At 39.6% G+C, this 15,481-nt stretch overlaps 1 protein-coding gene across 1 annotated transcript in view; it reads right to left on the bottom strand.

The window, feature by feature from the left end:
- LOC107731100 (piezo-type mechanosensitive ion channel component 2) overlaps nt 1-15,481 on the bottom strand; it is a 173,300-nt gene that overhangs the window by 47,337 nt on the left and 110,482 nt on the right. The window contains 7 exon segments of the mRNA XM_016542086.1: nt 1,221-1,414; nt 4,987-5,153; nt 5,618-5,686; nt 10,022-10,130; nt 14,372-14,481; nt 14,701-14,798; nt 14,912-15,001. Of these exon segments, the coding sequence (XP_016397572.1) occupies nt 1,221-1,414; nt 4,987-5,153; nt 5,618-5,686; nt 10,022-10,130; nt 14,372-14,481; nt 14,701-14,798; nt 14,912-15,001 (837 nt within the window).

Below are 15,481 nucleotides of genomic sequence, written 5' to 3'. Positions count from 1 at the left end.
TCTAAGCAGAGGATGGCCCACTGGATTGTGGATGCCATCACCCTGGCTTATCAGGCACAGGGTGTGCCCTGCCCGCTCAGGTTGCGAGCTCACTCTACTAGGAGTGTTGCATCCTCCTGGGCGCTGGCTCGTGGCGCCTCGCTGACAGATATTTGTAGAGCGACCCCCAACACGTCCGCTAGGTTCTATAGCCTTCATGTGGAGCCGGTATCCTCCTGTGTACTCACCTCAAATGGGTAGAGGCGCTGAGAGGCCCCGGTTTAGTGTCGGCTTGCTAAAACTGCTCCAGATTGTCCGTACTGTAGGCCCTGTCGAGCTCCTCCGTCCACTCGGCAGCCAGACGTGGCGGAACGCCCAGCGCCAGGCCCTCACTCGCTGAATCCGTGAGAACCGGTAGAGGGCTGGGTTCCATATGTAGAGGCCTAAGTGGTTCCCATATGTGTAAAGTCCACGGTATAGCCTTGAGCCCGTGTTTCCCCGGCAGACTTCTGCCATTTCCATGAGGGTTACAATCACCTCTAATCTTCCATATGCACCTAAACGGATGTCATATGTGTAAGTGCTTCCGAAACCTCCTTTCATCCATGGCGCTTTGGTAGGGATCCCAATTCGTCGGTCACCGACGTGACTCGGAGTGACCGACTGAAAGGGAACGTCTCGGTTACGTATGTAACCCTCGTTCCCTGAAGGAGGGAACGGAGACGTCGTGTCCCGTCGCCACGGCTACTGTACCACCGCTGAGCGGCCGGGTCACCGGCTCGGCTCCTCAGCGAAAAGCTGGTATGCGTTGCACCGGCTGCCTTTTTATGCTCACGCTGTGATTAGCAGCAGCTTGATGCATTCATCGCATGCCAATGTGCATTGGCTCGTTTAGTTTACACTCTTAAGTGGATTGGTCTCTCTAAGCGAGATCCCAATTCGGCGGTCACCGACATGACGTCTCTGTTTCCTCCTTCAGGGAACGAGGGTTACATACGTAACCGAGACGTTTTTCTCCACCAGGTGGCACAAATCTGCCACCATTCAATGGATGTTAAGAACTTTTGCTCAATTTTTAACTAAAATATTGCACAAATAAAAAATAGTGTTTTTTTCTTTTTAATTATATAAATAAATAAATAATTCATAATTTAGATATGAATATTGTTTAGTAACATGAAATCAACATCTCCATTGAAATATCAAACCTTAATATTTAACAAACATTATTCTTGGCATACCTGGAAAGGCTGCTGCCCCATGAGTGGACACTGTTGAGTTTGACATAGCCACGTCGGTAGCTGCTCATGGCTGGATGTGAGGTGGTTATTTCTTGTATATCCTCTTTGACTGTGTCCAGTGATGCCTCTGTATCTTGTCTGGAGAGCCAGTTTTTGTAGAACTTATGAATACTGTCTTGAGAGACATCCCTGCCCTGAAAAAAAAAGTTTTACTTAAATTATTTTAGAAAATAAATTATAAGTCTAGATGTTTCACATTGTGGTCCACCGACTTCACTTCAACTTCCATTTTATATTAAAGAAATGGTGAAAGATCAAACAGCCCTCGCTAACATGAACAGTGTAGGGATTCCTAGCAATAACAGACACTGATATGCCCCTATCAAAAAGGGCCTTCAGAGCTTGATTTGTATAAGTGCGTGTTCCACTTCCAAATTCAACTCCGCTATTCATCTCCCCAGTTTGAGAATATCAGATTAGCTAACTGATAGTCCTCTGCCATTTAATTCACAAAAAAAAAATAGTGAACTTGAAAACACTCTTCGGACAGAGAGAGTGTCCGAACGTTATTTTTTTTTTTGGTGAGTGGAGATTGTTACACGCGCTATAAAAATAAGAATCTAAAGAGTGCTTTTTGGTTGTTCAGTGTGGAATGGGCCGCCATTTCCACATGAAGAGCGTAAACTGTGTACAGCCATAAGACTGGGTGTAGCACAGGCCAGTTATTGCAGGATACATAGCCATAGTAACAGCCGTAGCCCGGAAGTTCTAAGAAACCCTTTCCGGGATAATTTTGAAATGCGCAAGCGCAGTCCGCCAGTGCCACTTTTGAGCTGTTTGTAAACAAATAGCCAAGCATGAGCTAAGCTAACTGAAGCTAACGCTTTTGGCCCGACCAGCAACCAATCAAAAGCCGGGATTCCCTCAAGCAGCCATCCAGGAAGCCTGTTGTCAGCAACAAGGAAACAGTTGAAACATCAACTGTCAACTTGAATGCAAGTAACAAACAAAATCTTCTATCTGCTGAACTGGCGCTGATGATTGATTTTAAGCAGTAAAGATAAGGCAAGTCTCTGCTTTGTGATTCTCTCAGGTTGAATTTGAAGAACTCGTGGAAAACGAGTTAGAACTTTGTAAACTTGTATGTGTGTGGGTGTGTGTGTGTGTCTGTGTGTGTTTTAGCTTAGTTTAATGTAATCTAGAATAGCCAATAAATTCTTGTTTCATTTATAAAGAAGTGTTGTCTGGTGTCGTATAATTTATACGTTAAAACTCTGCCAAGATCACGTTGCCTAGCTCGTAGCTTATAACTTATCAAAGCACGTATTATCCCGTGGGCAGGGAAAATACAAATATTCAAATTGTTAAAATATACTGAGGTTAACGTCTCGCTGGACGACCGTTGATAAAGTGTAAACTATCAAATTTGAAATCAGTTCTAATCAGGTTGACTTCGAATTTTCAGATTCGAGTCCTCTCAAAACCTGAATTAATTAATAATAATTAATTCCCTAAGAAAAGTAATCTGATATTACAACAGCTTACTTAAAGTTTTTCTTGATGCTTCCCCATATTTCCAATTAAAAATTAGAAATCAGGGTGGGACATGCTGATCTTTGTTTTTTTTTAATTAGCCAATAGTGTTTTGTTTAGATGACATCTTGCATACCTGTCAGCCCTCCCGTTTTTCCCGGGATTCTCCCGTATTTTACCATTCTATCCCGCTATCATCCCGTTTAAATATTTTCCTGTATTTTGAATCTTTCTAGAAAAAAATCCCACTGGCCGTATTTGATGTTTGCTACATTCGCCCTCTGGTAAGGCAGGTGGCAGTCTATAGACATAGCTGTAACATCTACAGAAGTCATTCACAGTGCGTTCCAAACGGGATATATCGCCCTCCGAAGGGCACTTCGGAGTGAAAACAATCATGGCCACCATATTGAAGGGTCGTTCCAAACCGAAGTGCCTAAAACTGGCCACTTCAAAGGGCCCTTCGGAATGAAGGATCTGGAAGGGTACAACTGATGGACACTTCGGGCTCCCATGATCCTTTGCACAGATTCTTTGCATGATGACGGCGTCTCCGTGTGGGCACGTGATGATGACGCAGAAGGACACTTCAAGAAACAGATGTTTGGTCCCCTACACCCTTCGAAGCTCTCACTCCGGAGGGTAAACCCTTTGAAGGGATTAGGGAATAGGGATGAGCCCTTCTGAATGGAACGCAGGGTCACTCAAATGGCACCCTCCAATAAAACAAGAAGAATAATAGCGGTCAAAGAAGAGAGTTGCCAACTTAGCGACTTTTTTTTCTCCAAAAAAGCACATAGCGACAAATCTAGCGACTTCTTGGACAAACCTTATTTAGTTTCTGAGACTCTCCAGTGCTTCCGCAGTGCACACACATCTCTCTCTGTGTCTGCTCTGTGCAGCGAGTGGCTGAGACGAGCAGCGCTTTCCATTAAAAAAGATATTCTGTTGCTTCTAACTCTATTTTACATGCAAATATAGCCAAACAGCACAGCCATTGTCTTAATCTTATGTGTATTTGATTTCATTAGACGACATTGTGATTATAAATCAGGATTTTAGTGCAGATTAACGTCTAAGGGAGAGCTGGTTATGTAGTCTTAATGGGCCACGTTTCAGTCACTATTTCATATTTATCCTGTTGTCTGACAACAGAAACAGAAAAATATATAAATGAAAACAGTTTTATTGTGAATTTGACTGCATTAAAATAGGCCTACAGTTTGTGAGCACAGAGAGGCAAACAAATGTAAAAGACAATATTGACGCAGTGACGTCGTGAATATGCTAATTAGCATATGACGTCATCGTTATCGATCGATTTTCAAATCCCAATGTTGACAGGTATGCATCTTGACAGTTGTAAAAATTAAGTCTAAAAGATACTCCATTTAGATTTAATATGAAGTAGGTACGACAATGGTTTTAGCAATGGTTGATGTGTAGTTTGAAAAACATGTAATTTATTTTGGGGCTTGGCACTGGCATTATCTCTTCTACTTGTCAGTGCTCTTTATAATGCAGAGGCTGTCTAACCACGAATCAGAATTAATTCAACCCACATGAAAGCATATTTAGAAAATAGTAAATTTGTGAGCAAGTGATTGATTTCAGATGCAGCTACTGTAGTGTCTTTTTATTAGGTTGGGAGTAGGTTGGTTCAGATTTGAAAAAGCTTTTGATTAGACAGGAAATCTGCCAAATTTTAAGTGCAGAATGATGTCTTCATAATCGTTGATCCATATTGGTGGTAGACTGTAAATTTTGAAAGTGTGTTTATTCTAAATGTGAATTTCGTCATTCTTTAGGAGCACAGTAGCTTATAATATATATATTAACCTTAAGACTAAAATATTCATACTAAAATCCACAAAACTTTGAGGTGACAAAAATGAGCAAATTCTTACATTGTGCCCTTCAATGATTTTTGACTAATATATACAGTGCTTATGAACGCGATTCGATAACCAAACTTAGCGAACCTAATGAAGTTAAATTAAAAAAAATAAGTAAATAAATAAATACAAAGTAAGATTTCAGAGCATGGCACAGTGTGGAGACATGAGTTTCATTGTTATTACCCCTTTATTCCTATCATCCCATGTCAATTAATATTCTGTATGTTGGAAAATAAAGGCCAGAACCCTGTGCTATAATCATTATCTGAATAATCTTCCATATCATTATAGGCAGGCAATGGAATAAAATATGATTGGCAGATTACTGACATCACCTTGTTCTGTTGTATGCTCAGTAGAGTTTTCTCAAAGCGAAGAACTTTAGAAATATCCAAGCTGTCTTTACAGAGTGACTTCAGACCAGATATTACATCCTCAGTAAGACAGAGAAGAAAAACCCAGAAAAATTTCACAGTGTCAAGTGCTCGCTTAAGTATGTGCTCTACAAGAAAAGGAGAGAAAACAGTTAAAGAAAATAATGCAAATATCAACAATTAAATGCATATACGTATATGTGTGTCGAAGATCAAAAGATAGATATTATAAACTTTAAAATAAAATGTTTCATTTCCATCCTGCACTAATATGACTATAGTCAAGTAAAGTTTTATAAATTATTTGAAAACAAGCTTTAGGGGGATCATAACATGACATTTTACTGTACTATAAAACAGTACTTGTTTCAGATCTCGGAAAATTCTCAAATAAGTCAATACAGAAAGCAGCCAAAATGATGTAAAATAATAATGTTTTAAATGTGACATTTGCACACATACCAAAAAACCCCAAAAACTGTATTTACATAAATAAAGGCAAGTAATTATGCCTTTATCTTAGTCTCAGTCAAGTTTTCTTTTATGGTCTGTAATTAATATTGGAGGATATTACATTTGTGAACAGCTTTACCTTTTTCTTCCTCTTCTTTTTGACAGAACTCCTCCTGCTGCTCTTCACCAGACTCCTCTTTCTCCATGCCTATGATATAACAATAGACACATCCTTATCATACATGTACGTGCCCTTATGGATTTTCCCCTTGTATATGACGAATAAAACCCATCTCAGCACCCCAACTATTTGTTAAATATTAAATAAATATATTAAATATACCATACATTTCAGAAAAGATCTCTGTCCACACTACATGACCGAAAACGCATGTTATGTGACCTTCATGTGTCATCCGTAGAAATGTTTTCTTGGGTTTCTTATGTACAGAACTGAATGCAGAAGTGTAATGGATGTTCGTCATCGGAGACAGGGCAGGTTATGCACGCGTAATATGATTGACATATGAGCAGCGAACTTCCACTGTGTCAGAACAGCGATCGTAGAAGCTCATCAGTAAATCAGTGGAAAATGAATAGAAATGATGATTCTGTCTGAGTTATGCGTTTAAAAATTAAAACGCACTAGTGTAAAGTAGCCTAAAATAAGTGAAAACTGAAAACTATTTGAACTTTATTAAAACTATTTGCACTGATTTATTGTGCTGGTTACATTTTGTTCCTTTGTGCTTTTTTGTTCCTTTGTGCAGTGGCTCAGGAGATGAGTCTTTGAGTCTGTAAAAACATCAACAAGCTGCAAAAATAAAACCAAAGTTTTGGAAGTAATGTGTAATGTAATTTTGTTAAAACGGATTTCATAAAATTGGTATCGAAAAAAAATTCATTCAGGAATGGAAGTTTATATTGATATTGATATTGAAGTCAATATTTAAGTCAAGTTATCGGTGTCGATAAGAAATACTTTTTTTGGGAAACAGGGAAACCACACAATCAGGAAGTCTCCATGTAAAAGTACAACACAACCACAAATTCAATACCTCCAGATTCTCTCTGAACAGGTGCGTCAAGATAAAATTTCATAGCCCCAATTAATTAAATTAATGATTGACAGAGGTGGACAGTAACAAAGTACATTTACTTGAGTACACCAGCAGGGAACAGTTTGTATGCTAAAGTGATTTTGTGCCTCTTTGGGTTGGCACTATAATGCGCCATTCACTTGAAGAATGCAAGCTTCTAGAGGGCACATAAGTCTGAAGTAGTGAAGCGCCTAGCTGGAAGGAGAAATTGTGATGAAGTGATGGGTTGGCTGAAACCACAAGCAGTTCTGTCTTGGCAAGGCTGAGTTGAAAGTGATGGTTCTTCATTCAGCAAGAAATGTCTGTTAGACATGCTGAGATATGAGCAGCTATCGTCGGATCATCAGGATGGAATGAGAGGTAGAGTGGAGCGTCATCAGCATGGCAGTGATATGAAAAGCCATTCTGAATAACAGAACATTGTGATGCCATGTAGTTAGAGAAGAGAAGTGGTCCAAAAACTGAGCCTTTAAGCATCCCAGTAGCTAAATGTTGCAACTTGAACACCTCACCACTCCAAGACACCTTGAAGGACCAATCTGAGAGGTAAGATTTGAACCACTGTGTGAGTGCACTTCCTCAAATGCCCTCTGCCATGAGGGTTGACACGACGATCTGGTAGTTAACCGTGTTAAAAGCAGCGGACAGATCCAGCAAGATAAGTATTGAAGATTTGGAAGCCACTCTTGCCAGTCTTAGGGCTTCAACAACCGAAAGCAGGGCAGTCTAAGTTGAATGTACACTTCTGAAGCCAGACTTGTTGCTGTCCAGGAGGTTGTCTTGTGTGAAAAAGGCAGAGACTTCATTGAACACAACTTGGTCAAGTGTTTTTGCAATGAATGGAAGAAGGGATACCAGTCTGTAATTTTCATAAAGTGCTAGCCTAAGAGTGGGTTTCTTAAGTAGTGGGGTTATCCGAGCCTGTTTAAATGCTGAGGAAAAAACACCAGTGTGAAGGGATGTGTTAATGATGTGATTGAATGCAGGTACAACTGAATGAGAAATGGCTAGAAGGAGATGAAATGGAATAGGATCAAGCGGGCAAGTATTAGGATGATTGGAAAGAATGAGTTTGGAGACTTCTGCCTCAGAGAGTGGAGAGAAGGATGTGAGTGAGTGTATGTTTGCTGGTAAGATATGTTTGACAGTTAGTGGTGTGGAGAATTGTGCACTGATGGTTGTAATTTTATTAATGAAGAATGTGGCAAAGTCATCAGGTGTGAGAGTTGATGAAGGAGGGGGAGGAGGAGGACAAAGAAGGAAGGAAAATGTTTTAAAGAGTGCATGCTCATAAAATTACAACCATCAGTGCACAAATCTCCACACCACTAACTGTCAAACATATCTTACCAGCAAACATACACTCACTCACATCCTTCTCTCCACCCTCAGAGGCAGAAGTCTCCAAACTCATTCTTTCCAATCATCCTACTACTTGCCCGCTTGATCCTATTCCATTTCATCTCCTTCTAGCCATTAGAGTTAGACAAATTGTAAATTTTGTTGTGGCATTATGTCCTTTTAGCAGTGGAGACATTAGCAGAGAAGGAAGAGAGGAGTGACAATAGATACATAGATAGATAGATAGATAGATAGATAGATAGATAGATAGATAGAGAGATAGATAGAGAGATAGATACATTAGCAGAAGGGGTGGTATGAGCTGGCCTGAAAGAGAGGGGACTGACTGTGTCTAAACAAGACATCAGAGTGGAGCACAGAGTGTCAGTAGCATTGTTAGCATCAAGTGATGAGAACTGTTTAAGGGAAGGAAGTTAAGATTTAAACCATACCAAATAGCAGAGAGAGCGAGAGTGAGCATAGGTTGCATCGAACGGTGACATGTGGAGGAGTATGTGTTGTTTTAGGAACCATGTTGAGGTTAAGAATGAAGAGGAAGTGATCCGAGGTATGCAGTTAAGTAACCAACACATGATCATTGGAGCAGTGGCATGTGTAAATAAGGTCCAATTGGTTACCTGATTTGGGAGTAGCCACAGTTAATACTCGCTTGAGATCAAAAGCAGCAAGCAGAGTGTGGAAGTTTGCAGCCTGAGGTTTATCTAGGTGGATTTGGAAGTCTCCAAGCAATACTAGGGTAGTACCATCCTCAGGAAAGTTTGAGAACAACACATCTAACTCCTACAAGAAGCTACCTAACAGACCTGGGGGTCGATAAACAACTAACAAATAAATACATTTCCAATCATTAGAGATAAGCAGACCAGTACCTCCACCTCTTCCAGACAGATGGGCTGTGTGAAAAAGAGATATTATTGGAAAGGGCTGCAGGCGTAACAGTGTCCTCTGGTTTGATTCAAGTCTCTGTCAGGGCCATGAGGTTGAGCCTTGAATGACTAGTAATAGCTGTAATGAAATTTCCCTTGTTTACCACAGACTGGCAATTCCAGAGACCAGTAGGAAAAGAAAGTAGTGTATTAGTGGACATAGGCAAAATACTAAAAAATGTTTTACCTGTCTGATATTCTGTAATTGAATTCAATAGGACATGCTTTTCTGTTTAACACAACAAAGGGCCAAGCAAGCACACAAAACTGACAAGGCACATACAGCATGTCAATGGTTCAAATGGGTGTAAAAGTTCAAGTTTTTGAAACAATTACATTATTGTTCATGTGTAAACTACAAAAATTTGAATTTTTGAAAATGGTGATGGCATGAAGATTATAGGTATATGTGCAAAAACAGTGTTTATTTACAAAGTGACATCGCCAACTACTGGCCTGGCATGCATAATACAGCATTTTTAGTCATTTTAGAGGATCCGTGTGAATGGGGATCATTTTAAGAGTGTTGTCATCTGTGCGCAAAACTTTTCAAAGACGCAAAGGAAAAACTTTATAAATATGATACATGCTATTATGTAAAAATCAATAGAGCTCCCTGGAAAGGAATTTAAAGCCAATTCCAGGTTTAAATTCATATTTACAGATGCTTTTACCCAAACTGTCTTACATTGCATTCAGTCTTACATTTATGCAGTTTTTGCATTCCTAGGAAAAGAACCCATGATGGTATTCTACTACTTGAGTTACAGGTTTTAGATCATTGTTATATCAAGTTAGGATTTGCCTCTATAATACAAATCTGTAAGTAATAATAATAATAAAAAAATACCTTAAGATCAATAGATACTACTTAGGATAAAGATAGGAAGTTTCTTTATTATGGCCCCCTATCAGGAGATTTTTTTTCTTCTATATATTTTAATATAAAAGAGAGAGAGAGAGAGATTTTGAGGAAAGTGAAAGTGCTGCCTCAAATAATAGTCCAGAGATTTCCTGAAATGGATGGAATACGATCAAATAATCAGACTATACAGTATAGTGAATTCACAGAGTAAACCTTAAAAGATATAAAGGAACTAAAAATAACCCAAGTCAAGCACAATATTCCATGCAAACATAGTTCACAAACTGTACCCTCTTGTCTGTGCAACTGTCTTTTGACTTTAATTTGCTCTTCTTGCTCTTGACGTTCATGGTCTCTCAGGGCTGCCTTGTAGCCTGCCACCCAAGCCTCATAGGCCAACTGTTGGTGAAAAAGAAAATGCCCAGTAGCTGTATTTGCATCCACACTGGCTCACAATACATATGCTGCTGTGAGTTAACGACTGTATATATTGCATACATGCAGTTGCAATTAAATGTTTCAACATCATTAATGATAATTGAACACATCTGACAGAGACATTATGAATTCAAGATCCACCAATCATTACAAAAAACAAAAAACAAAACAAAGAAAAGTAATTTTGCTGATTTAATATGTTTAAAGCACCTGCTATGTAATAAGGCTTCACAGACCTAGGGGATTTTCCATCTTCTGATGTGGCAGCCACTCAGTGAAAAAGCTATTTGTTGTCATTAATCCCATTGGTAGTTGTTCAAATTGTGCAGAACAACTTGTAGGTGCTGGTAACTCTGCAATTGATGGTTCATCTACCTACGGGACTAACTGGACCATGCTAACCAGCCCTTTGACCCCAAAGACCAATCATAAATGCAGAGGTTCAAATATCATTCCTTTGCATAATTCTGTATCGTGTATGTAACCCACATGTTTGACTATTATGCTTTAATCACACTCTGTTCATGCCATTATGAGTGATTTTGAATAGTTTATAAGAGGTAAGTGATATTTGGTGTGTCAATGTGTGAACTCATTTCCCAAATGTTCCCAAATTGAATCGATCCTGCGTAAAACATATCATATTCCTATTATGAAAATCATCACTAAGTTACATTCTGTAAGAGCGGGAAAACTGGGAACCATGTGACTCAGACCATAACATGTTGTTAAATGTGAAGGGAAGAAACATAGTAACTCCCCCAAACTAAAAATAATGTCTAATTGGTCAGAACCCCTTTAGGAGTAGGTCAACCAGCAGAGTTTAAAATGTCATGACATAAACATATCATCATTAGGAAACCCCTTTCAGAGAAGGAAGCAACAGAAGGGAATCCCCATTCAAAGATGCAACCCAAGAAACTACCGTTCTTCTATGTTGACCATGACATAGGTTGACTGCCCTTCTTCTATGTTGCCCCTGACCAGTTGGAGAGTATGGTCCTTAGCAATTTCCACTTTGACTCGTGGATTCCTTTCAGTATCCTCCACAGCACTTATTTGTGCACAGATATCAGCCTCCAGGCCCATTTCATCTGTATCTGGCTTTGGATGACTTGACAGAGCATCCGCAGCCACTAAGTTTTTGCCAGGCATGAAATTGTCCTCCCTCATAAAGTATTGGACTCCCTCATAATCTTGCAGTAGGACCTCTCCTAAACCATGACTGCTTGCATCAGCACTCACCTGCGCTGGCCATTTGGGTTTAAAGAAATGCAGCACTGGTGGGAAAGAAATCAAGGCCTTTACCTTTTTAAAACCCTTATCCTGCTCTGGCCCCCATAGCCAATGTACATCAGCTTTCAGTAAGTCATTAAGAAGGTGCAGCACACTTAAAAGATTGGGTATCTACCCACAAAATTGACCATACCAAGCAGCCTTCTCAGGTATGTTTGATTTTGCTGTAATTGCTTTGACTCTGTCTGGGTGTGGAGAAATACCTTCACTGCTGATTCTATGTCCCGAGAAATTGAGCTCACTCATTCTCTCACAAATTTGTACATTTGTTGGTTAAGCTTTAGGCCTGATTTTCAGATGGTGGGTGTCCATGACCTAAGTCTCTAGTCATGTTCCTCCATAGTAAACCTGTACACTAGGATCTAGGGATGTAACGATTAACTGCGAGCCGGTTGAAAATCGATTAATAGTTTTACAAAACTGAAGTCAAACCATTCTGTTTTTGCTTCAAATTTCGAAATTATACAATCTAATTTAGTTTAAAAACTGCTCATGTTGCATGTATGTAGCTTCTTTGTTTGGATCATGATTAAAATGCAGTGGTTGCCTCTAATTTTAAATGGAAAGAGCACAGACAAAGCGCTGGTCATTCACTCCCCCCCAACGACAATTCCTGCCAGACCTGAGACTCAAACCCACAACCTTCGGGTTACAAGTCCAACTCTCTAAACCTTAGGCCACAAATGCTGCCCAGGAATCCTCCCACTGCCCCATGTGGTACTTTCTGACCAAGGCTCTGCTCTTGGTCATGTCCCCAAAGCAAGGACCCATAGAGATGCGCTGTTGGGTCAGTGCAGTTCTTAACTGCAGGAAAGGTTGGAGAGGTAGTTATACCCCTCCAACTTGAAAATATATGTGGCTGCTATAGTGGCACATCACAGGCTCCTTAAAGGCACTAGTAGGTTAAATTATCCAAGGCCATGCCTTATTCCCTCTTGGGACCTCTCTGTGGGCCTACAGAGAGCTCTGTTTGAGCTCTTCAAGTCAGTTGAGCTTAGCACCCTCTCATTTGAAGATGGCCCTCCTGACCGCACTTACTTTCATCAAAAGGTTTGGAGACCTGCAAGCATTCTCTGTTATTGGAGTTTTATTAATGGAGCGTGCCTTGAGTTCAGTCAGGCTTACTCTCATATTGTCTCACATTGCTGTGTCCAGTGCAGGCAACACCCAATACCTTCACAAGACTTTACAAATCTCCAGCTTGAGCCAGTTTTTTCCCGATTGTTATTAGGCACGAACAGGCAAAACTTCAGTATCACTTGCATGGAGGTGGTAATTTGAGTTTTATTGCCCATGTGAGTTCCCCATGTCCGGCGAACCATGGACTCTCACTTACTCTCCAGAACTTATAGGTAGCTCATTACTCAGGGTATGCCCCTTTTCAGGTGAGCTAGTGTACTTGGGATAAGTGCTCCATATATGCTGATTCCCTGAGGGTAATCCCATATGATGCATTTCCACTATTCGGTTTCCCTCTCTGTAAATCCTGTGTCTTCCCAAGGACAGAGCCTCGATATGCCTCTAGTCTCTGTGCCTTTAGCATTCCTTCTCAGGCAGGACCCACCACAGAGACCTCTTCCCGGATAGAGTCTGGAGTTCATGTGATATATTCTCCACATGCTAATCTCCCTTCGGGCAGGATATGATCTTTCTTTTTTTCTGCATATGAAAGCACAAACTCTGTGTCTGCACAGCTGTAAGTTTTTCATCTTTTATTAAAAAAAATTAACAAATAAAAAACAGAAAAGGTCAAGAAACAGCTGAAGCAACCTATTCCCAGCGCAAGTACAATCCTTACCACCCCTTCATGACACTGGGAACTATGCCAACTTACTTGGAGCATTGGAAAGGTTACGATGTGGCCTGAGTGCATTTGTTATTAGGCACGCAGAAGCCTGCCTGCATCTGCACCAAAAAAAACTTGTAACACAGTTCATATGGTTGTGGCATTTAGTATAGGGACCCCTAGCGTCACTACATCAATACAACGTTGGCTGAGTGACAAATAGGGAACGTCTTGAATTTCCTATTTCGTCAATTCCCTGATGGAGGAAACAAGACGTTGTGTCCCTCTTGAAACAGCACTGAACTACCCACTGAAACACTGTCTTTGCTCCTCTGCACAAACCTGAATGAGTGGAGCATGCAACCTCCTTGTATACCCATATACCTGGGAGTGGCATGCAAATGCCACTCACCAATTATCATTGGCCTTTTCTCACAGGTGTTTAGGGTTCTCAAATGCGACCCCTAATGTCACTACATTGACACAATAGTAACCAAGATGATTTGAGTATACAATAATAAGACGATTTGAGTAACGTTATAAATATTACTTTATTTATCGTACAAGAAAGTGTGTTACTACACTGTTAGCGATTTCTGTAAATTACACAGTATTTAACTGTAATATGAACGGTATTTTACTGTAAAACAGTTACACAGTACATTACTGTATTTTAAAGTTGCATTATCGGAAATATCCTCTTGCCGCCATTAAAATACAGTATTTTTCATTTACTGTAAATCCAAATACAGTAAAAAAAAAAATGAGCGCGAAACCTGACCAATGACAGAAAGGCTTTTTTTTCTGCTTGGAGAAAGAAGAAGAAGAATATTTTACAGTAAAAACTGTAAAAGTACAGTACACATACTGTAAATACATTTACAGCAAATTAAATTGTACTGTAAATATGAATACAGTATTTTTTACTGTAAGTTTAATTTACAGTAAGTTACTGGCGAACTGCTGCCAGTAAGTTACTGTCATTTCTACAGGAAATTTTTAACAGTGTATAGATGAGGGATGATGTGGATGCGACATTTAAGACAGCAACAGAGAAGAGTGCTGAGAAGAATGCAAATATGAATGTATCTTATGTGAATAGTACTTTGTAAGTGTATACCTGAAAAGCAGTTTTCTTCTTAGGAAAAATTTTGTCATCTGTCTTGTCCTTCACCTCCTCTTCCTCCTCCGCACTGTCAGTTTCAAAAAGATCATAGCCACAGTCCTCATCTGAACATACAAGCAGACATACATATAAATGCAGGCAGACAAACATAAAACACACACACACACGTTTTGATGTTCATTAAATATTATTTTGAAGTTTGGTGCTATTATGCTATGGTCTAACAAATCAAATAAGCACCAGTGAGAAGACGACTTATGGGTCATACTGATGTGCATTTCAAAAACTAAATAATTTGAAAATATATGTTTAAAGTGGACTACCGTTTCGCTTTGGGCAATATGAGGATTCAGCATGAGCAGTAGATGATGTAACCTGTTGATAAGAAGAATTCTTCTGTTTTGACTTGATTTTATCCATTCTGTGGGAAAAGAATGAAACCAGCTTTACACTAATATACACTATTAAAGCACATTAATCATTAGCATTAATCAATGACAAAAGAAGAAACAGAAGAAGAAAAGATCTCCATACTGTTTCTTCAGTATCTCCACAGATTTTTTCTCCATTTCTAATCTTGCTGCCACCTGTTTCTTCACTTTGGCTTCAAACAACTCTGCACCTCTTAAAATAAAGAAATATTAGATTTAGTTAATCATCCCACACCTCTCATGCTGTGGTCCTCCTTTCTTTTGGCTCCATCTACACACATATCTAGTTTAGTTTATCATTATTCCATTTGTATTCATAGACCACTGTTTCTTTGTAAATCATATTTATTACAAAGTGCTAGAACAGTAACTAGAATAATTGAGCTAGTGAATTGAGGTAAGAAGGTGCTAAAGAAAAAATTCCCTTAAAAAAAATTAAAGGGGTCCTATTATGCTCTTTTACAAAGTCTTGATTTTGTTTTGGGGGTGTACTAGAACATGCTCTCATGCTTGGTGGTTCGAAAAACGCATTATTTTTCACATAATTTACATTATTAAAATACCTTTCTCCCCAGCCTGGCACAAACGGCTCGATTAGTTCCGGCTTTGATGAACTTCTTCATCGTCTCGTCTGATGCACTCAACCAAGCGTTCTAACCACAACCTCGCCCCT

Source organism: Sinocyclocheilus rhinocerous, unplaced genomic scaffold, assembly GCF_001515625.1.
Source record: "Sinocyclocheilus rhinocerous isolate Xijiao unplaced genomic scaffold, SAMN03320098_v1.1 scaffold2264, whole genome shotgun sequence".
Taxonomy (NCBI): domain Eukaryota; kingdom Metazoa; phylum Chordata; class Actinopteri; order Cypriniformes; family Cyprinidae; genus Sinocyclocheilus; species Sinocyclocheilus rhinocerous.
The sequence above is the reverse complement of the archived record's forward strand: the minus strand, read 5'-3'. Positions and strand labels throughout refer to the sequence as shown.